This window comes from Schistocerca gregaria, chromosome 1, assembly GCF_023897955.1.
Source record: "Schistocerca gregaria isolate iqSchGreg1 chromosome 1, iqSchGreg1.2, whole genome shotgun sequence".
Lineage (NCBI taxonomy): Eukaryota > Metazoa > Arthropoda > Insecta > Orthoptera > Acrididae > Schistocerca > Schistocerca gregaria.
The window spans coordinates 378,454,739-378,477,513 of record NC_064920.1 but is presented as its reverse complement, the minus strand read 5'-3'; the positions used below and the strand labels follow the sequence as shown (position 1 = coordinate 378,477,513).

Below are 22,775 nucleotides of genomic sequence, written 5' to 3'. Positions count from 1 at the left end.
TAGAGCATAAATGATAGCGAGCGCCTCCTTTTCGATTTTAGAGTAACACCGTTGCGCATCGTTGAGGGTCTTGGAAGCATAGGCGATGGGTCGTTCCGACCCATCCTCATACCGATGGGCGAGAACATCCCCTAGGTCATACTGTGACGCATCAGTCGCCAGAACCAAGTGCTGACCCGGACGGAATGTGGCAAGACAAGGCACCGACTGCAAATGAGCCTTCAGGCGGACAAAAGCCTGCTCACACTCGTCGGACCAACAGAAAGGGACGTTTTTGCGTAACAGCTGTTGCAGATGATAAGCTACCACCGCAGCGGATGGAATGAATTTGTGATAATAAGCAATCTTGCTCAGAAACGCCTGAAGTTCTTTGCCTGTAGATGGCCGGGGTAGTGCGTTAATGGCCGCAGCGTGCTGACGTAGAGGACGTATACCCTCACGGGACAAGATAAACAATGGAGGGTTGGAAGAACTGTGACTTCTCCAGATTGCACCTCACCCCAGCCGAATGCCAAAACCCGAAACAGTGAACGCAAATTGCGAAGGTGCTCCTCAATGGAGGCCCCCGTGACAACAATGTCATCCAGATAGTTTATGCAGCCGGGAACAGAAGCTGTGAGCTGTTCCAAAAACCGCTGAAAAATGGCTGGCGCGCTAGCGACGCCAAATGGTAACCGCTGGTACTGATACAATCCACAAGGAGTGTTGATGACGAGAAATTCCTTGGAAGAAGCATCCAACGGCAACTGATAGTACGCCTCCGATAAGTCAAGTTTTGATAAGAACTGGCCCCCAGCGAGCTTGGCAAATAACTCGTCAGGACGAGGAAGAGGATAAGTGTCAATGAGGCTATGAGCGTTGACAGTGGCTTTAAAATCACCACACAATCGCAGATTCCCGTTTGGTTTAGAAACCACCACGATTGGCGATGCCCATTCGCTGGAGGTAACAGGAAGGAGAATCCCTGAAGCTGTTAACCTGTCTATCTCAGCCTTGACAGCTGCACGCAATGCTACCGGAATAGGGTGTGCCCGGAAAAACTTAGGGCGAGCTGTAAGTTTAAGAGTAATGTGGGCTTCAAAATCCTTGGCACGACGCAGACCAGTAGAGAACACGGAGGAAAATTCAGAACACAGTCAATCCAGCTGTTGATACGGAATGTCCTCAGATATGAGGTGCACATCATTATCAATGGAGAACCCGAACAACTGGAAAGCATCATAACCGAACAGGTTTTCAGTGCCCGCATGATCCACCCCATAAAATGCGAGGGGCCTAACAACAGACTTGTAGGCAGTGGAAGCATCAAACTGGCCAATGACAGGAATTTTCTGTTTATTATAAGTTCTCAGATTTCGCATAACTGGGGAGGAGGGGAGCCCAACTCCAAATATGTGCGAGAATTAATGAGAGTTACTGCAGAGCCAGTGTCCACTTGCATGCGGATGTCTTTATCCAGAACACGAACAGTAACAAATAACTTATTTGTTTGAGAGAGCACACAGTGAACATCTATGTCCGATGCCTCATCCTCGTCGATGAGAACTTTAGGGGACTGACACACAGAAGCAATGTGGCCTTTTTTCCTACATGAGTTACACGTGGCCCAACATTTTGGACATGCGGCCCTGTCATGCTGTACGAAACAACATGGACAAGAAGGAAGTGCGGAATGAACCTGTTTCTGTGGTTGCTGTTTTAGCTGCGAGTGTTGCAGCCCAATGCGACGTTGTTTACGCGAGTGAACCGCCGCCACATCTTTGTTCTCCTGTGAAACAGGCTAATTGTCAGTGTCGAAAGTTGACTGTACAGTGCCTACATCACACCACGCGTCTATTTGCACGCCAGCAGCGTGAGACACTTCAAAGGATTGAGCGATGTTTAGAACTTTCGACAACGACGGGTTTGGCAGTTGTAGGGCACGTTGCAGAACTTCTTTATCAGGAGCAAGCTGTAGAAAAGCATCCCTAACCACTGAATCAGCATAAGACTCATGATTAGTGTCCATGACAAACTGACATTTGCTACTCAGACCGTATAGTTCCGCCGTCCAAGCCCGGTAAGATTGATGGGGCTGTTTACGACACCGGTAGAACGCCATGCGGGCGGCAACGACGTGGGTGTTTTTTCGGTAATAGTCAGACAATAAGTCACACATTTCTTGGAAGGACAGAGAGGCAGGTTCCCGCAGAGAGGCTAACTGAGATAGCAGCTGATAGATCCATGGGAAATCCAAGATAGAAATTACGACTTACACATAGGAGCGTCAACAACGCCGAAAGCCAAGAAGTGTTGCCGCAAACGCTTCTCATAATCCTCCCAGTCTTCACCGGCCTCGTCATAAGGAGGGAATGGAGGCGGAGAAGAGGAAGACAGACGATGAGTAAGCGACGTCGACAACGCCTGAATCACAGCCGTCAGCTGTGTTTGTTGAGCCTGAATAGTAGCCGTCAGCTGTGTTTGTTGTTCAATGAGCACTTGCATAAGCTGTTCCATGTCTGCCCCGTCACGAACACGCAAATCCACAACGCAGTGAAAATATCCGACCTCGTCGCCAAAAAGTGTTATAACCTTTGATCACCAATATTTGCGTGAATATTCAAACACTCTCACTTAAGAACAATAGCTGGTTACATGATATCCTCAGTATCTCATATGTGACTGCCGTGCCGTGACATGCGGCTGGCGCTGTTCGTAACTAGGTGGCGCTCCCGCACTCAGCCGAGTTGCGGAGTGCCTCTATCGCCGTTTGCACGTACTGTCATGGCGGCACTGTTAAATGTGTTGTCACTGTCACAACAATCAGAATTGACAAAATCGTACCAGTAAGAGAGAAAAATAACTAGAATACACAAAAATATGAAAATCAAAAAGATGGACAATGGCGGATGGTGCCAACTGATGTGGTGAACAGCGATCTGAAGCCCATACAGATACCATACTGAAGGATCTCTTTATTTTGGTCACATTGTGAGGAAACCAGAAACCAGATTACAATGAAAAATTATAGTGGAACTTTGAAACATGGAACAATAAGTAGGATGGATACAGGAAATCACAATATGAAAGAGAGATAATTAACCCTGGATGATTTGCAAATCAAAACAGAAAATTTAATGAAACTGAAAAACAAAGATAACAATTAATCCAAACAATGACAAACAATGTACAATAAAAAGGTTATTTGCATATGAGCAATGACAAAAAAGATCAGAGCAAAAGAAAAGGTACTGGGCAAATCCGAAAGAAAACTTATTGACATGGATTATCAGAAAATGATCGACTGAAGTGGTCCACAAAGGCCACAAAAGCAGAAGCAGGAGATGGACACTTCTTAGGACTGCATTTTTGTTGCTGGGAAAACTGCTTTAAAAATAAAAAAAAAACTACATTGAATGTAGAGCAGGCTCTGTGTCTTTTGTAAATTTCCCCCCTATCAAAATAAGTTCTTCCTAAAATTTTCCACTGTTTTGTTATTATCTGTGGAGGAGGAGGAGGAGGAGGAGATTTGTGTTTAACATCCTGACAACAGCAAGGTCATTAGAGACGGAGCATAAGCTTGGTTCAGGGAACGGTTGGGAAGGAAATCAGCTGTGCCTTTTCAAAGAACCATCTCGGCATTCAACTGAAGCAATTTAGGGAAATCATGGAAACACTAAATCAGGGTGGCTGGACACGGGCTTGAATCGTCATCATCCTGAATGCGAGTCCAGTATGCTAACCACTGCGCCCCCTCACTCTGTTAGTCATTATTCACTCTAAATGTTTTCCTTCAATATTTATAGACTATGTATAGTAAAGCTATGTAATGTGACTACTATGCATCATGCTCTGATGATTCATTTCCACAGAATAGATGTGTGTGTGTGTGTGTGTGTGTGTGTGTGTGTGTGTGTGTGTGTGTGTGTGTGTGTGTGTGTGTGTAACTTCTGCTTGTTGTTTGTACACATTATCAGTGTACCATTAAAATTACCAGAAATCAGTAACCTCTTTCTGTATGACAAAAAGCACAATAAGGCATCAGAATTGTTCATGAAAATTATTATTAAAGTGAGCACTACTCCTTTAGTCATGTTGTATCAGCATAAATTTGCATCCAATCTTTAACAACTTACTTAAAGAAGGAAGAAAGTAGTGGTGGTTAGTGTTTAACGTCCCGTCGACAACGAGGTCATTAGAGACGGAGCGCAAGCTCGGGTTAGGGAAGGATTGGGAAGGAAATCGGCTGTGCCCTTTTCAAAGGAACCATCCTGGCATTTGCCTGAAATGATTTAGGGAAATCACGGAAAACCTAAATCACGATGGCCGGAGACAGGATTGAACCGTCGTCCTCCCGAATGCGAGTCCAGTGTGCTAACCACTGCGCCACCTCACTCGGTGAAGGAAGAAAGGAAGAGTTCGATTGTCATATCATTGGTGACAAGGTCATTAGAGATGGAGCACAAGGTAGCATTGGGGATGGTCCTGTCCTTTGAAAGGAACCATCCTAACATTTGCCAGAAGTCATGTGTGCAAATAACAGAAAACACAAATCTGAATGGCTGGACAGGGACTGTAATACACAGGATCAAGTCAAGTAAAACACTGCAGAATTTAAACCAGTCTTCATGTTGATGGCAGTTTTACTGTTTACACTAGTAGAGCACTGTGGTATTTAAACCGATGGCAGCTTTGCCATTTTTACCTTAACTATAGGCACTTTAATTGTAAAAAAAAAAAAAAAAAAAAAAAAAAAAAAAAAAAAAAAAAAAAAAAAAAAAAAGGAAGCAAGTAATCATTCCATGTGGAATGTGGACAGTGAGATATGTTCAATGTATTACCTTTTTGGTGTCAACTTTGGAACTCTTTGGTTTTCCAACAGTAGGCATATCCTTTGTATGACCATCCGGAATATGAAATAATATTATAGGACCTGTAACACTGGTATATACACTGTAAAATAAAAAATATATATAAGAAAGTAGTTGTAAGAATGAAATAATCACTGTAGAAAAATGAAAGCAGATATTTTATTCTTACCTTGGTGGTCTATAGGGCCTGTCACATATAAAAAAGCCCTTCCTTTGAAGTTGTATGATATCACCCTTTTTCACAAAAGCTAATTCTGGATCACCCAGCATATGTACCTCTGTCTACAATGAAAAACAATGGTAAATCAATCCAAATACAACACTATTTCAAAAGATATGTGTAATTATCATTTACCTTTGTTTGGCGGTTAATGTAATCCTTGAAATCTTCATCTTTTCCCAAAATGGCCTTGCTAATAATATGATCAAAGTAGACACACGTACAAGGTACAAAGGGTGCTTTACTTGTCACTGCCAACCATGTTAATTTTGGTGTCTTTTTGTAATCTTTATTTTCAATATTTGGTTCAGCTTCCACAGTTATTTTGCCGTTTGTGCTGCAGAGATGAAGGAGCCAACAAATTATTGCATTTTCCAGTGTATAAACACACTAGGGCAAATTAGATGCATTGTTCATTCCATTCTCAGGGAGAGGAATTCCACACAGATGTGAAAAATGCCAGAAAAACAAAAAATACATAATGCATTGATAAGGAATGGCGTGTTAATGTTTTTCAATAGAATTAGGGAGAAATAGTCTTGAAATATGTGGAATAAGTAAAAATTTTTAAAAATATGGGAAGGATAGACAGCTACACACTACATAAAAAGGCAGAGTCTCAGGCAAGCACAAGAAAAATATGGAGAACACACACACACACACACACACACACACAAACACACGGCATTGTCTCTTGAATGCTGGAGCCTGACTGTCAGTCGGTTCCAGCACCAGGAAACAGTATGTGGCCAAGTTGTGCTTGTCTGTGACTCAGTGCCCCTCATGTGGCAAGTAGTAAGTTATCCTTTCCATATTATTGTTGTTACCTCATCCAAGACATTCCACTGCCTGAAAAATTTTACATATCATACTAAAGTCAATACTATAATTACTAGCTTACAGCCATTAAGTATCAGGGAAATAAAAGAGTTTACATAGCTTGTTTGCATAGATGGAACAAGCACACTCAAAGAACAGACAAGAGGAGTACAGGAACTTTATAAAATAAATTTATGGCACTACTTGACAAAAAAATAGTGTCAGTTGATAGCACGCGTTCTGAGGCATTTGGAAAAATGGGAGGGGGAAGTTAGTCTGTTTGTGTGTGTGTGTGTGGGTGGATGAGGGGGATTACACGGCCAGACAAAGTCTTAAATATACAATTAAGATCATGCCAGGTGGAAAAACAGAGCTGTTTGATGCTACCATGGTCCACAGGTATGTTTGTTAAAATTCTATAAGGGGTTCTGTGAATGGTTCACAGTAATTATTTTGAAACTTCCTGGCAGATGCCCGACCGAGACTCAAACTCGGGACCTTTGCCTTTCATGGGCAAGTGCTCTACCATCTGAGCTACCGAAGCACGACTCATGCCCGGTACTCACAGCTTTACTTCTGCCAGTATATCGTCTCCTACCTTCCAAACTTTACAGAAGCTCTCCTACGAACCTTGCAGAACTAGCACTCCTGAAAGAAAGGATATAGCGGAGACATGGCTTAGCCACAGCCTGGGGGATGTTTCCAGAATGAGATGGTAGAGCACTTGCCCGCGAAAGGCAAAGGTCCCGAATTCGAGTCTTGGTCGGACACACAGTTTTAATCTGCCAGGAAGTTTCATATCAGCACAAACTCCGCTGCAGAGTGAAAATCTCATTCCAGTAATTATTTTGGTTGAATGGGCGATTCACCATGTGTGTCCATGTGTAAGACGTTTAGTTGGCAGTGACTGGAAATCTGTCACAGATTTTCTGCCTTCTTTCCTGTACTAAACCACTATTCGTTAACCATGACAGAATCCGCCCGAGTAGGAACTTGTTAACCCTTTCCATCCAACAGTGAGTGGTGCTCGACATTGCAAATTTTGTTTTCTACTCCAATACCGAGCCTCATTTGACATGATCTTTTGCAGAGCTCTCAGATGCGTCATTCTTAAATCTACCTGAACTAGGCATCAATGCTGCACAGTACTGCCATCTAGGGAAGCCTGTGTGTAGCAGTTGTGTTGAGAGACAGGTTGTACTTATCACATTCGTGTTCGTAGGCATGAAATGGCTAGTTCTTTAAGCACAGTCCTTTCTGAGGAAGAAAGTGCAGTGGAGCATTTGGGGGGTTATCTAAGTGAAAATAGGAGTGGCAATGATTTTGATCATGACAGTGATTCATCAGTAAACAATTTGAGTGCAACACAATAGAAACTGTCCATCCTCAAGAGTTTTAAAAAAATGCCACATGATAATTAGTTTTGTATTGTAATACTTACAAAAATATACTTGTTTTAATGTATACCTTAATGTCAGTGGCCTCATTATTTACACAAAGGGGCTTGTGCAATTCTCTCCGATGTGCCTGGCAGCAGCAATTTAAATAAGAGTGCACAGAGATGCCCTGAGTCTGCATTACAGAATCCAAACAGTTAAGAATTTGTTTATCATTTGTCAAAACTTGCAATGTCTGCTTCAATTGGATAGTGAGATTCTGACACTGACAGAATCAGTCAATTCTCTTAGAGGAAAGTCAGAGCGTGCTTGTTCCAAGGACACTGAAGAAAAGACTCGCTGAAGGGAGAGTGAAGAGGAGACTACCTTCAGGGATGCTGTCGAGAACACCCTTCACCTTAGACACCTGTGGAAGATATTCATAGAGAGAGAGAGAGAGAGAGAGAGAGAGAGAGAGAGAGAGAGAGAGAGAGAGAGAGAGATGTCTCTGACTTGGAGCAAAATACAGAGGTCGAGCTGGACATTTAATATTCACAGCCAGCTAATAGTACCCATTATGTGTGTTGGAGAAAGTATTTGTATTCGTTCTCTCTTCTCTGGGGATCTTTCTTTAAATCACTAATCATTTTTGCACTCATTGGCTGTATCCATGATATAGTTCCATGCTATGCTTCCATGTGTCCACCACCCTGTGTCAAAGCTTTAGTTCGTACCTATAGTCTCTTGTCAGCTTATTTACCAAATGCCTCACAACATATCCTATCAACCACCCCATTCTTTTCCGTGAAGCAGTGCTATAAATTTATTTTATCTCCCATGTGATTTAATGCCTGTGCTGTGAACCCATATTATACTCAGCATTTTTCTTCAACGTCTCATTTCAAAAGTTGCTGGTGTTGCAAGACAGAAAAGAGCATCATATCTGTGTGAAGTGCAGTACCAATACTTTCATGCTTCATTGGGCCACCAATAGTAATTTTCATTTAATAAGGTGTTATCAATTGTGTAAGATGGTTTCCCTTAAATTTGTGTGATGATATGGGGAGCTTTCCTTCCCTGTAGGTTATCGGGATTGGATCTGTAGCATCTCAGGGGTATGCTAAGCTACACTGCTCAACCGACAGCACACAACATATTTAAACAATGAGTAGTTAACAAACACACAGAAACTTATTCACCAGTCATTTTATGTCAACTTTGTCTCTTCAACAAAAATATAAATTACTTTTAATCTCATTCTTTCCAACAAAATGAGGATAAAGTTGGGCTTTTGGGGTACTCAACTGCACGATAATCAGCGCCCATGCAAAGATCCAACCTTTTACACAGTCCAATCTCACCACGTTCATGGATGATGATGATGATGATGATGAAATGATGAGGACAACACAAACACCCAGCCCCTGAGTTTGCAACATAAATGTATGACTGCAGAGCAACAATACATTGTTATTACTCTTCATGTAATTCTCCGAGTTAGGCATCAGTTCTGGAACAAGGATTCGGGTGTTGCAAATGCACACTGATTCACGAAGTTATATTTTCACAAATAAAGAAATTACTACTCATTTGAAAGTAGAGTATAAATGTGGAGATTTGTTTTTTAGATATATTGACAGCTGCAGGTACTGATCAATCGCTGGTCTTCTGCAAGTCTTCCTGAATTTTGTTACAGTCTGCTAGTGTTGCAACCACCCTACAGACAACAGCATCATCTGTGAAGGTACCACAGATTTTCTACCACACCAGATATGTGGAATTTACACATTTTCTCTAACTTGTCTGACTTAAGTGATATTCTTGGAGTTTCATTTTCATGATTAAAAGCTGAAATTTTTTTTATAGAAGCAACAGCATGATTATGAATACAACAACTAACCAAAATCAAGAAAATCGAAAAAGTCATTTACGCGGTATTGTTTAATGTATTTTCAATAAATATTTTTTCACACAATGAAATGAAATGATCTTATGGCATTGTTGACCAGGAAACTCCATGTGGGTAAGTTCGGCCACCGTATTGCAAGTCCTTTTTAGTTGAAGCCACTTCAGCGACCTGCGAGTCAATGATGATGAACACACAACACCTAGTCATCACGAGGCAGAGAAAATCCCTGGCCCCACCGGGACCCCGTGCATGGGAAGGAGAACGCTACCGCAAGACCACAAGCTGCGGACTTTTTCACGCAAATAATGGTTCTATGTATACAAGACATACTAGACTGACAAATATTTTAGAGTATCAATGGAACTGACCTGTTAATCTTCTTGATCATTAGATTTCCCCAGTTTATAAATGTAGCATTTTCTCCTTCTTTCAGAAGATTTACATCCTCACCGTCAATTAGCAAATTAGGTCCTGTCCAAACAGTTTTGGAACCAACATCTGGATTCTTAGGGTGTTTCTGCGCAATCAGTGGTGCTTCAATTACCCCATTTACTTTCACATTTACGGCTCCCTCTGACAAGACAGCTGTGTATCTAGGGGCAACTGGATCTATTACCTGGAAAATGAAATAAACAGAACAGTAATGATGGATAATGATCAAAAATTGTATTATACCACATACATATACTTCTCATGAAAGACACAAATGGTTAGAAAAAAGGAACTTACAACAACTGCATGCAGAGTATAAACTGCAATGGAAATAAAACAACAGAATGTGACGTGCGAGATTCAAAATTTATATGTCGTACTTTAGTGGAAATATTTTAGTATACAGTGTGGGGCAATTAAGAAAGGCAACACATGTATCCAAAAAGACTAAATATACCGAGGTGCAGTTTTCATTAAATTGTAGTGGACAATGTGGCAAATATTCTAACATATGCATGTAATTTTTAATGTTTATAACTGCCAAATTAAGAGATCACCTTCTCTTAAAACCAGAAATACGTACTTTTTCCTGTGGCATTGGATAAAGGCTTTGAAGGGGGTTTCACAATATAACTTTTATGGAATTTTGTAACAAGGCAACAACACCACAAACCATTGTCCTGCCATCAAGTGAAAGCATCTCGCACATGTCCGTCATACAGTATCAAATGTAAATAAATACTTACTTCAGGTATGGTTTGTATGTTTACTTAGGACCTTGCAGCCCTTCAATCTGTGCATTGCTGTGATAGCTATCAGACAACTTGCTCATGAAGCTATTCGGACTTTCACATTGCAAACGATAGTCAAATAGGAGTATATGGTTTCTGTGCATATTCAATATCATCAAATTGTCAGAGAAGCAGTGCAGTTGTAGGCTGGAAGGGAAAGCCCTGATGATCCATCTTTGCAAACACAATTAGGAAAATTTCAAGAAACTGGAAGTGTGAAGAATAAAACCCATCAATGAAAAAGAAACTGAACTAATGAAAGAAATGCGACCAATATTTTACCAGGAGTAACACACAATTTCCATGTCATTACCAGCCAACTTGAATGTGCAAGTGTGATAAGCTAAACGACTGTTCTGCTAGCACCACATTCCAATGTATATAATCCCACCTACCTCGTTGACAGCTGTTTGTGGATGAAGCATTGATTAAAAACTGTGGGCAATAAATCTTCACAATATGCACCAACTGTCAACTGAAACTCCACAATGGTTGAGGGAAGTGGATTAGCTATGACCTTGGTCTGTCAACGTGTAGTAGGCACTTTTCAAGAAGTGCGTCATCGGTCCCTATTTTATTGACGAAACTCTAAACAACTACAAGCATCTGTACAGGCATGCTGCTGCAGTTCAGTATCAAAATGACAATTATGCCACCCATGCAGATCGCGAAATAACTTGTAGAATGGTTGAAAAAGAGACTCTTGTTTTTTAGATGACGTCATCAACAGAGATGAGACATGGGCTTTTGTGTACGACCCAGAAACGAAGCCCTAAAGCTGAGAGTGGCACACATCCATGTCTCCCAGGCCCAAGAAAGTAAGAAAGAACAAATCAAAAATGAAAACTATGCTAATCACCTGCTTCGGTGCAAAAGACTTGATCCATTTGGAGTTCATACCATAAGGAATGACTGAACACAGCCTACCACCTAGGACTGTTAAAAAGAATAGCAGATTGTATCACCTGACTGATACATATGCCCACTTCAACACAGACACTGCGTCAGGACAACGTGCTGTGCTACAATGCTCTGTTGATTCGGGAGATCCTAGGGAAGCGCAACTTGGCAACAATGTCACAGGGGCCCTACAGCCCCAACATGGCACCATCAGGGTTCTTCCTTTTTCTGAGCATCAAAACCAAGATGAAGGGGTGCCCTTTTAACACCATTGAGGACATCCAAAAGGCAGCAACACATACTCTAAATGAAATTCCAGTCACCACATTCCAGAAAGTGTACCAGGCATGGGCAATTGCCGGAAGAAGTGTATCACTGCTCAAGGTAACTACTTCAAAGAATTTTAATGGATTGTATGTTTCGGACCAATAAATTTTGTTGTACAGACACAATTGCATTGTGGTTAGTTTCAATCACGTTTTTTATATGTAAAACATGCCACAGAAAAGAGTTTGTTCACCTAGTGACAATCCTTTGCATCAAGATGTGCCACTAAACAGCCAGGCACTGGAGTTACTGTGGAGAGCTCTTGAGTTTTACAAGCAGGAGAAAGGATAGGTAATTAGTTATGGACAGCCGTCAGTTCCTGCAGATGAAGTAGTAGAATCCACATCAAAAACTCTTGGAATCAGTGTAATAACAGTAGTAAGGGAGTGTTGATGCAAAAGCTGAGAGATGTAGATCTCATCCGTAATGATTACAAGGTATGTGGATCAGATAATGTATTCTTAGCAACACCTGGAAACAAAAAGCAGCCTCACTCCGTCACCGACATAAGATTCTTTCCAGACTGATGATATATGCAGGCATATTTATGCTATCAAGAGCAGGAAAGAATATGCTACCATAGCTAAGCTGCTAGTGTCATTAAAAAGAAAGTGAACTTTTCAGGGGTGGGAAAAGGCAACTAAAAATTGGGCTGAAAGGTATTGGTTTCTGTTACAAAGTGCTAGACAGATGCAAAGTCCTGTTAGAAATGGCATATAATGCAAAGACTTGAAACATATTCTTGCACAAATTTGTGGGGGAGGACATTCATTCCACAATGTGGCTAGACAAAATGCGAGTTAATGCCAGGAAAGCTGTTAGTAAATGTTGTACGGATGACACTCCAAGCAACAGTGATCATCAGCTGGTGGGAAGAGGGGCAAGACTGATTGTGGCTGACACAGATTCTTACAGTGGTTTTGTTCCTGTTGCATGTTTAGTTCTTTGGTCCAAAATGACATGTGATTACTGTGAAGACATGGACCACACATCATTTGTTGAGTGGTTCAAAAATCTTTTAAAACAGTTTTCTGTCCCTACAACAATTCTAGCAGACAATCCTCCATATCATTCAGTGATACTGACCATAGGCCCAACCACAAACAACTGCAAAGAAGCTACAATGCAATGGTTACAGGCGCGAAATATTGCTGTGGATACGAGCATGACAAAGCTTCTACTATATTAGCTTGTTAAAGAAAATAAGTCAATGACACCTACAAGCTCTCGAGACTATGGATGCCTCATGGTGGAAAAAGGTCAAGCATGATGAGAACTTTACTTGAGCAGCACAGAAAATGAAAGTATCATTAGTGACCATGAACAGTTGATGATTTGCCTTTCTGGTGATGACAATGAGGATAATTTTGGTGCTGATTCTGACAACAGTGACAATGGGGAACTGGACACAACTGCATCACTGTCGCCGTAAATTGGTGAGTAAAAAGCTATGAATAATGGTTATTTATTGCATCACTGTCATAATAAAACCTAGAGTGAGAAGTTGCTATCTCAGTTATTATTTACTTTTGCAAACTACATAATCTATTGCTTTCAAGATACTGGTCACTATCAAATGCTTATTTCCTTCGCTCCATTATGGAAAGTGTGTGCTTTGTTATGTAGTTGTTTCTTTCCTGTCACATTATGGTAGCAACTGAAAAACAAATTGTTATTGCTCATTAGCTTATATTTACAAGGTGGAACGAAAATCCATATCGTATGCTACGTGTATAGAGGCTGCTGTTGCAACATTGCTATTACAGTAGAGCCAACGTAACTTGATGTAACGCGAACTGTCAAGTGCAATTTTTCTCCAGTGCAGGTGTAATACTTCTTTTACCAAACATTTGTTACTGTCAGTTAAACTCTTGGTGTATGACATATGGCCCTTCCTTTCTTTTTCTTTCCTGAGGAATAACAACACCAATAATAAATGCTCTTGCTTGTTTAAAACTCACCTTTTTATTAATAGCCCATATTTTATCCCACTCCATAAGTACGACAGATCGGGATGAGCCTTGGGCCACAATAAATTGCTTCAGTCCTTCTACTGTCATACCATGACGCAAGATGCCTCTAACTGTTGGAAATCTGGGGTCATCCCTGGAAAATAAAGTTATAGTAATGTGTTTCTTGAAGTTCCCACAGTGGATAGACTATCTCATCATTTTTCAGGCATGCATCCTTGTCCTATGTACTTTTTGCACACTGAAAAGGAATTTTACAAATACTCACTTTTGTAAAATCAGATAATCTTTCACTCATCCCGGAAGAGCTGCAAGTTTGAAGATGATATAACAGCATTGTTCAAGCATATTTAACTTCCATTTTCTTTTCATCTGATAATCAATATTATGAACAGATTGATGCTATTGGCATGTATAGCTCTCTCTCACCAAAGGTAGATAGTTTATTTATGAAGGAATTTGAAGAATTAGCATTAGATTTGCAGCTACCAATTTATACTTTTAGATGTCCGTCTGCTACCATCTTTAACAAGCTACAAGCACACTGAAAACTTTTGTCCTGGATGCATGCCCGAAAGAAGACTCATATGTTTGTATTTTTAAAGCGCAAAGTGTATATATTCCAAAACAAATGAATACATCTTTCACTCATAATCTCGTAAATAACCCACATATCAAGCAATGACAACCAAGTTACAATAATACTACAAACAAAAACATAAAAACAGAAATTCATCTGCTGATATCAGTCCACGTGTAGCAAGATATTAAAAAAAAAATATGAACACAAGATTAAGAATTGGTTAATCTGAATGTTCCATCAGAGGATTAAGCAATAGCCTTTCTCTGGGGTGCCTACAGCTAGAAATATAAAAACCCACACTTGATGAGGTTTCCCCATGGAGTACAGATTGTGCTGGAAAAATGTATGAAGTTTTGAACAGTGAAGAAAGATTGGTGCCTTCCAGGCTGAACTAGAAAATGTGTATTCTGCACTTGATAAGATTAATTTTGGAAAGACTGTGGAAACTGGACAATAGCAACAAGTAAAAAGTAAAGATAAAAATGTGCATGCAAACACACCAGTGATTCAACCAAGGAACTGAATGACTTGTTACTTGGAATAGGAGAAGAGCCTAAGACAGTTTCTTTAGAGGACAGCAGACTTATACAGATAGCATTAATGCATGTTTGGAAGCAAGATCTGCCAGGAGGGCTATAAGGCAATTGTTACAAGAAAAGCTAGATGTAAGTTAGGTCAATGCATGAAGGACAGAAAGTGGCAGTGGCTTGGGAAGAAAACAGAAGTACCCATGTGGTGTAATTTTGGGCCAACTCCTACTCCTTTATAAGTGGGCAAACATAAATTTAGCAGAATTTGTACATTTTGCAGAACTGAAAGGAACATAATACTGAGCTTCTCAAACTGTGAAGTCCAGCAACTTCTGTTCCTTCCTTACATAACTTGAGAGTATGGGGAGACAAATGAATCAACATCTTAACATGTTTGTCTATATACATCCATTTCTGTATTATGGTATAATTTCCTGTTGTAAATTGTCACTTGGGAGAGAGAGCAGTGGGGGAAGCATAATGACAATAGTATTTAGTTCTTATTAAATTAATTTTGTACACATCTCTTTAAGTGAGGCATTCTAACTGCACTATCAGAGCATATATACATGTTTTTTCAAATGAAATTAATCGTAACTAGTACCAATGGTAACGACAACACAACTCTTAGATTAATGTGAACCTACAACACCTCTGCTCGCACTGACAAAGACATATTAAGAAAGAACCAGTGATTTGAATGTCATCCTTCATTTTCAATTTCCCAGTTTTATGATCCAGAAGCCGGGTCATCTTGAGAGCCCATGTAGTTTGACAGGTACCTAAGATTGTGTGTTGAGTATGTCTATTTTATGACAGTACCTAACGAAATACAGAAAATGCACACCACAAAACTGTTTGTTACCTTTGATATAGGTCAGTGACTTGAAAATATTCTTAAAATGGCTGGAACTTACCACCCGTCAACCAGTCCTTTTTCAACAAACCAAGCAAGTTTCCTCTTTGATAGAACTGTGTTTGTCATATTAAGTCTACTGTATTCCCATATGTATGGTTTCCGCAAACCAAGAACATCTATAAACCAATAAAATTGTTCGTCACGATCATGGTACTCAGTTGTTCTTAGACAGTGTGTAACACCTTCAATACTGTCTACAATGGGACACGCAAAATCATATGTTGGGTAAACCCTGCAAATAAACAAGTCACATTACATTATTCTACAGTACAGAAAATAATTGAAATTACATTTTCCACATCATTATATAAGCACTCCTTACTTGTACTTGGTTCCAGTTTTGGGATGTGGCTCATTTTTGCACCTGTAAATTGTTGGATCACGCATACAACCAATGACAGAATTCATATCAATTTTTGCACGTACACAACATTTTTGGCCAAATTCTGTTCCCTGCTTCATTTCATTCCACATCTTCATATTCTGTTCCACACCTGAAGGGAAAAAAGGGAAAAAAATCTGAAGTTGCAGGCCTGTAACAGTGCCTGATGATAACTTCCACATAATCTATTTACTGGAAATAACAAAAGTTGACGATTAAATAAAAAATGCATTTTAAGGCCAACAATATCACTCTTAAAGTAATTAGTTTTTTATGGTGATTTTCGCAGCATCCTGTAGCATTGGTAGCAATTGTTTCAAATGCAGCACACACCATCGCCTGAATTACCTGTCTGCCAAATTACAATTAAACATTATCCAAGAGCAAATTACTATATTTCTCTTCCAAATTGATCCAGTCCTCCTCTACACAATGTTCCTGTCATCATTTTACATCTATTACTTACTTTCCCACTGTGATGGCTGATGGGTGAATGAATATTCTCACATCATAGAACTATCCTACAGCCCACGGCACAATTTCTCCCTGCATCACCATTTTCCAACCTTGCAACTTATTATCCGCAGTTCTCTTTACAACCATCCAATGCTTTCATTTGTTCCTTTCCTGAATCTATTTAACATTTAACTTTTTTTCTGTTAATCAAACTCCACCCATCCCCCCCCCCCCCCCCAATATTCCACTGTGTTACCCACCATTCATTGACATCATCTACATTTCTTCCCCCCACCTCCTTCCAATGACATCCCATCCCAAAAGGATCCCTTCTCCACCGATCTGTATCAGTTCAGGGCAGTATCCTTATCTCTCTATCTGAAACCCAATCCCATAATTGGTTTCTTACTTGCTGCCTAAACTATGGACCTCTCCTCTCAGCCTAACCACAAAAATTCCCTTTTCTCTGGATGCCAACTTCCTTTTCACAAAGACCTTAAAATACAGAGTGTACATAAGGTCTGGGAATACTTTCAATTATTTACTGTACAAGAACCAGACATTGTACAGATATCACACATATGTCATTTCGAAAGTCCCCCCCCCCCCCCCCCCCTGTATACCGCCATAGTTTGGTAATTTTCTAATAGTCAGTGCTAGTTGCAAACATGACGAGTTCAGGTGCGGAGCGATCTTTCTGCGTGTCGGAGTTCGACAAAAACAAGTGTGCTACAGCAGTTCAACAGATGTTTAGAACAAAGTACCGTAAGAAGCCACCAACAAGGAAGGCCATTTACCACTGTCACAATAAATTTGTTACGACGGGTTTCTTGTGCCCAGCAAAGAGAAGCACACATCCCAGTGTGAGTGAAGTGAATGTGGAGTGCATACGAGAGACATTCATAAGGAGTCCAAAGAAATCGGTGCGTCATGCATCCCATGAACTCGAAATTGCTCTAATGACAGTGTGGAAAGTCCTGTGACAGAAACTGTCTATGAAACCATTCAAATTGGAGCTAGTGCAGCATCTCAATGACAACGACAAAGACAAGCATTTTGAGTTTTGTTTGCAGTTGCAACAACTGAAAGAGGATGGGATGGCATGGCATTGTTGATCACTTAATTTTTAGCAATGAAGCCACTTTTCACACTAATGGGAAAGTGAACAGGCATAATTGTCGAATCTGGGGTACAAAACATTCACAAAAATGCACTGAATTTGAGCATGTTTCCCCAAAGGTAAATTTTTTTATGCCTTGTCACACTGAAAATTGTACGGGCCATTCTTCTTGCTGAGACCACTGGCACTGGATATTTCTACTTGGACATGTTGCAGCAATGGCTGATGCCTCAAATGCAATCAGACTCTCCATTCATCTTTCAGCAGGATGGGGCTACACCACACTTTCACTGTGAAGTTTGCGCGTATCTGAACACAGAGCTGCTGCATCGATGGATTGGCTGTGCCACAGAAAGGGACAGCTGCTTCATCAAATGGCCTCCCTGACCACCAGATCTCACTCTGTGCGACTTTTTTCTGTGGGGACACATTAAAGATCTGGTGTATGTACCGCCTCTACCACGAGATGTAGAACAGCTCCGGGAGAGAATACAGGAAGTGACTGCCACAGTCGACGATGCCATATATTTAGTGCTTTTGCAATAAATAACTGAGAAGTGTTCCTGGACTTTATGTACACCCTATATTTAGCTTCTGCCTGTATCTATCCCTCACAACCTTGATATTACAGAAACAAATCTCCATAGCACAGGCATTATTGAACCATCTATTCTACCTGTGCATTCTCTTACAGTGCAGCCAAACTACTAAACAATGTCTCCCAAACTGAAATCCTTGCTCTCCAACAACCAAAAGAGCACTCCAGACATCACCTGCAAAAACTATCGGATGTTTTAACCCACCTCAGAGCACCACTACTCATCAACACCCCAGTGAACCACCTCATCAACCTCTTATAGCACCCAGCTCCTGTCTGCACTATCACACCAAACTACCTTCCAACATCCCATTACACCCAAAACTAAACAAACCCAAAATACTGTTGTCAAACTATACACCAAATGCCTCAATAGTACAGAAGTTCCAGTCCTGCGCAAAGGCCTCACCTGGACTTGTCAAAAACCTACTCTCCTCCTGATATCTACAGTGAGCATTTCTTTGCTACCAATTCCTGTGACCAAATTCAAACTGATCCCAACAACAAACCTTCTCTCTCTCAGAACATGTCACCATCCAACTGAGACCCATCCATCTCCACCTACCCATCACTGGCTACATCCCAGGAATTCTTTACCTTCAATTTGGCCTCACCATCCTTCCCCAAGTTTCTCCCTTTGAACACAAACTCCTCAATGAAATGAAATGATGGTTTAGCATTACCGGCTGGGAGACACCATCTGACGATGTTCGGTTGTCTGGTGCAAGTGTTACTTGGCATCACTTCAGAGACTTGTGTGTCTAAGACAATCTGCAAATGGATGGGAACCGAACCAAGAACCCCAAGGTCTAGAGACAGTAATACTGACCATTAGAGCAGGAGCGAACACTTCTCACTGGAAGAAAGAACTACAACCTGCAACCTCAAGATAGGCAATCATCTAACCATCTGCAACCTCAAGATAGACCCTGATCTAATCATCCTCCTAGCAGACAAAAGCACCGCACCACTGTCACATTGAACTGCAATGATTGCCTTACCAGAGGTATCTGTCAACTGTCTCCACCAATTAGCCCAGCCACAGTGAACATATCACAGAAGTCTAGCATAATCTCCAATCAAATCCTGAGGCTCATCCCAGAGTCCTTCCCACTGAACCTCTCCCCTCCTCATCCAAAGAGAACCCCCCCCCCCCTCCATACATTGCCTATATGCTTCCCAAGATCCATAAACGCTACAATCCTGGTTGTCCCACTCGCCCACAGCCTGGCCTCTCATATCAAAGATACAAACCACTTCTTTCACCAATTTTAGACAATCCCCACCCTATTATCACCTGAATCCCTACTAGTCACTGTTGATGACACTCCAAACCCACCATCTCATACCTTACACATTTAATTAATTACATCCACACACATAACTACATCTCCTTTGAGGGAAAGATACATAAACCAATCAGTGGCACACCCATGGGCACCTGCATGACATGCCTCAATGCCAATCATTTTATGGACCATTAGAGGAAACCTTCCTTGCCTTACAAAGCCCTTTGTTTCCGGATCACTGATATTTTCATGATCTGGACCCTGGGTCAAATCACCCTATCCTCATCCCTCCACAGCTTCAACACCCACACTCCTACCCCTTCTCAGTCCAATGTGCAATCTTTCTGGAGATTGACCTTCACCTCTCAAATGGCTCCATTCAGATCTCTGTGTATATGAAGCCCACTGACCATTAACAGCACATGCATTTTGATAGATGCCATCCCTTCCACACCAAAATATAATCTTTTCACTCACAGATGGCACATCTGCCATGTTGAGAATAACCATGCTCAATATACTGAAGGCAATGTCCCACAAATCTCATCCACAAACAAATTTCCCACACCATATCCTCATCACTCCCTAGAACCAGTTGCAAAGGAGCATGCCCTACATCACTGAGTATCATCCAGACTGGAGGAATTGAACAATGTTCTTCACTGGGACTTTTGACGTTCAATCACGATGCCCAGAAATGATGGACCTTCTACTCACTCCTCCTAAAGCGCATCCCGTCACCCACCTATAAGCTAAATCCACCCCCTAGACCTGCAGAATACCCAGACACAAGACCTGTATGATTCACCTCCTCAGCACATCTTAATCCAACCACACCATAAGTTTATTACATCCCAGATAATCGAAGGCAGGGTCACCTGTGAAATTAGTCATGCTATATACCAGTTCCGCTGCAATTTCTGCACAGCATTTCATGGGGGACATGACCACTACCTGACAGTCCACGAGAATGAATGGTCGCAGAAGACTTGAGTACCTAGTGGTAGAACATGCTGTTGAGAACAACACGTTCAGGTTCAATGGCTGTTTCACAAACTGCACCATCTGGAACCTTCCTCAAGTTTCACAACCTGTGCCACCTGGGTCCTTCCTAATGCACCAACTTTTCTAAAGTACATAGCTGAGAATTATAACTGTAACACATTTTTCGTTCTCGAAATCCTCCTGGTCTCAATCCTACTAATCCCCTACATTCACATCTGTTTCCTCACAGGATTCCCTTCCTCTGTTTTGTCACCTCTTCCAAATCCTCTGTCATCATTACTGTCACCATGCACAGCACAAACTCAACAATTCCTTTGCATGCATGTCGCATTCTTATAATATGTGTTTCACCCTTCACCCACTCCAATTGATACAACCCCTAACCCCAGTCTACCTGATGAACTGGAGTCTCAGCATTGTGTATTCAGCAGTCACGAAACAGCTGTACAAGTGTGTATGGGGGTGGGGATGGGGTGGTCAGGGATATGGGGATAGGGGGCTGGGGCAGGTGAAAAAAGATTAGTCTAAAAGCTGGCAAAGTTTTCAGTCTTGTTGCATGCCAGTCAATGACTAAATGCTTTTGATATCGCGTTAGTTGTTACTTTTACGAATAAATTATTTACATTCTATCAGAAATTTGTCTATCAAAATAAAGACTTGTTTGTCACTGAACTGAATAACAACACATTTATCTACATGAGTACATAAGAGTAAGAATATAACTTTCAGACTATAACATCAGCTATGAGCACTGAAGCTTTTTTTATTACACTTTAGCTTTCCGATTTGATAGTACTGATTACAACACAAAGGAGCTGCCAGAAAGTAGACTTGCAATACTGAAGTCACAGGAATACACAAGAGAGTGAGTAGCTTAATTTATGGGTTTTACAATTTATTACATTTCCCAGTGTGCTATTCATTCACTGACAGCAGAAGTCCCATTTTAAGATCCTAATAAGTTAATTTGAGTTTTTAACAACACTTTCTAATATTGAATGCCTTTTAAAAAGAGCCGAGAATGTTTTAATTCAGGGTGTCCCAAAAAGAATGACCCGATTTTAAATAGAAATATTTATTAGGGAGAAGGGCTTAACACCAATAAATTGCATACTAAATTACTCAGAAAAGACAGAAGTTTATAAAAATACATCATAAATGTTCAATATGTCCTCCATTGGCTGCACGGATGACATCTAGCCGATACACGAATTCATCCCAAACTGAGCGTAAAGTGTCTTCTACCACTGAAGCTGCAGCAGCTGATATAATGGTTTTTAGTTCATCAATGTCACAAGGTAAGGGAGGAACGTAAACACATTGTTTAACATATCCTCACTGGAAGTAATCACACGGTGTTAAGTCAGGGGACTGAGGAGGCCAAGAGTACACAGCCTGGTCTCGCGGTTCTGTTTGACCTATCCAATGTTGAGGCATGTTGGCATTGAGGAAGCTGAGCACGTTGTTGTGCCACTGTGGTGGTGCTCCATGTTGCCGATAGATGAAATCGTCAGAGTCAAGTTGTGGGAATAACCAGTTCCGTAGCATTGCAAGATATGATTGTCCTGTTACGGTTTCTTCCTCAAAAAAGTAGAGTCCATAAACCTTGCTAAGCGAAACAGCACAAAAAACATTTACTTTTGGTGAATCAAATTTGTGTTCAATTGTTTCAAGAGGATTTTCGAGCCCCCATATACGCACATTATGATGGTGAACCTTGCTGCTAATATGGAGAGTTGTCTCATCGCTGAATATCAACCATGACATAAAAGTGTCATCTTTCATGTCCTCTCGATTAGCATTGCCAAAGTCCACTCACTTCACTTTATCAGTATCTCGACGAGCTTGTAACACTTGTAATTGGTATGGTTTGAGGGCTAAATGATGCAGTAACACACACCACATTGTCATGCACGGAAACACAAGTTCTCAGCTAGCATGACGCATAGACTTGCGGGGGTTTCACTGAAATTCTCAATAGATTTGTTCCACTCTATTCTCAGCAACGCGTGGATGGCCAGGACTTTTTTCTTTACAGAGGCACCCTGTTTCTTCAAACTGTTTATACCACTGTCGAATGTTCTTTGGTGATGGTGATTTAGCACAAAATCGAATATGAAACGTCTGCTGAACTGCGATCACTGATCGAGTATGGAGTAAATTCAATAACACAATACGCCTTCTGTTGCGCAGACGCCATATTGTGTGAGTCTGGTTGCACATTCCAGGTCAGCACTTGTAGCGACATCTAGCAGATTTTTTCTGAAACTCTAGACAATGCCAATTACATCTATTGCTG

General features: G+C 41.0%; 1 protein-coding gene across 1 annotated transcript in view; it reads right to left on the bottom strand.

Moving 5' to 3' along the window:
* LOC126347959 (bifunctional glutamate/proline--tRNA ligase) overlaps positions 1-22,775 on the bottom strand; it is a 205,291-nt gene that overhangs the window by 131,410 nt on the left and 51,106 nt on the right. The window contains exons 7-13 of the mRNA XM_050002314.1: positions 15,949-16,120; positions 15,625-15,858; positions 13,586-13,730; positions 9,543-9,790; positions 5,206-5,407; positions 5,020-5,132; positions 4,821-4,932 (exon numbers count right to left, since the gene is read on the bottom strand). Of these exons, the coding sequence (XP_049858271.1) occupies positions 4,821-4,932; positions 5,020-5,132; positions 5,206-5,407; positions 9,543-9,790; positions 13,586-13,730; positions 15,625-15,858; positions 15,949-16,120 (1,226 nt within the window). The remainder of the gene's footprint in view (positions 1-4,820; positions 4,933-5,019; positions 5,133-5,205; positions 5,408-9,542; positions 9,791-13,585; positions 13,731-15,624; positions 15,859-15,948; positions 16,121-22,775) is intronic.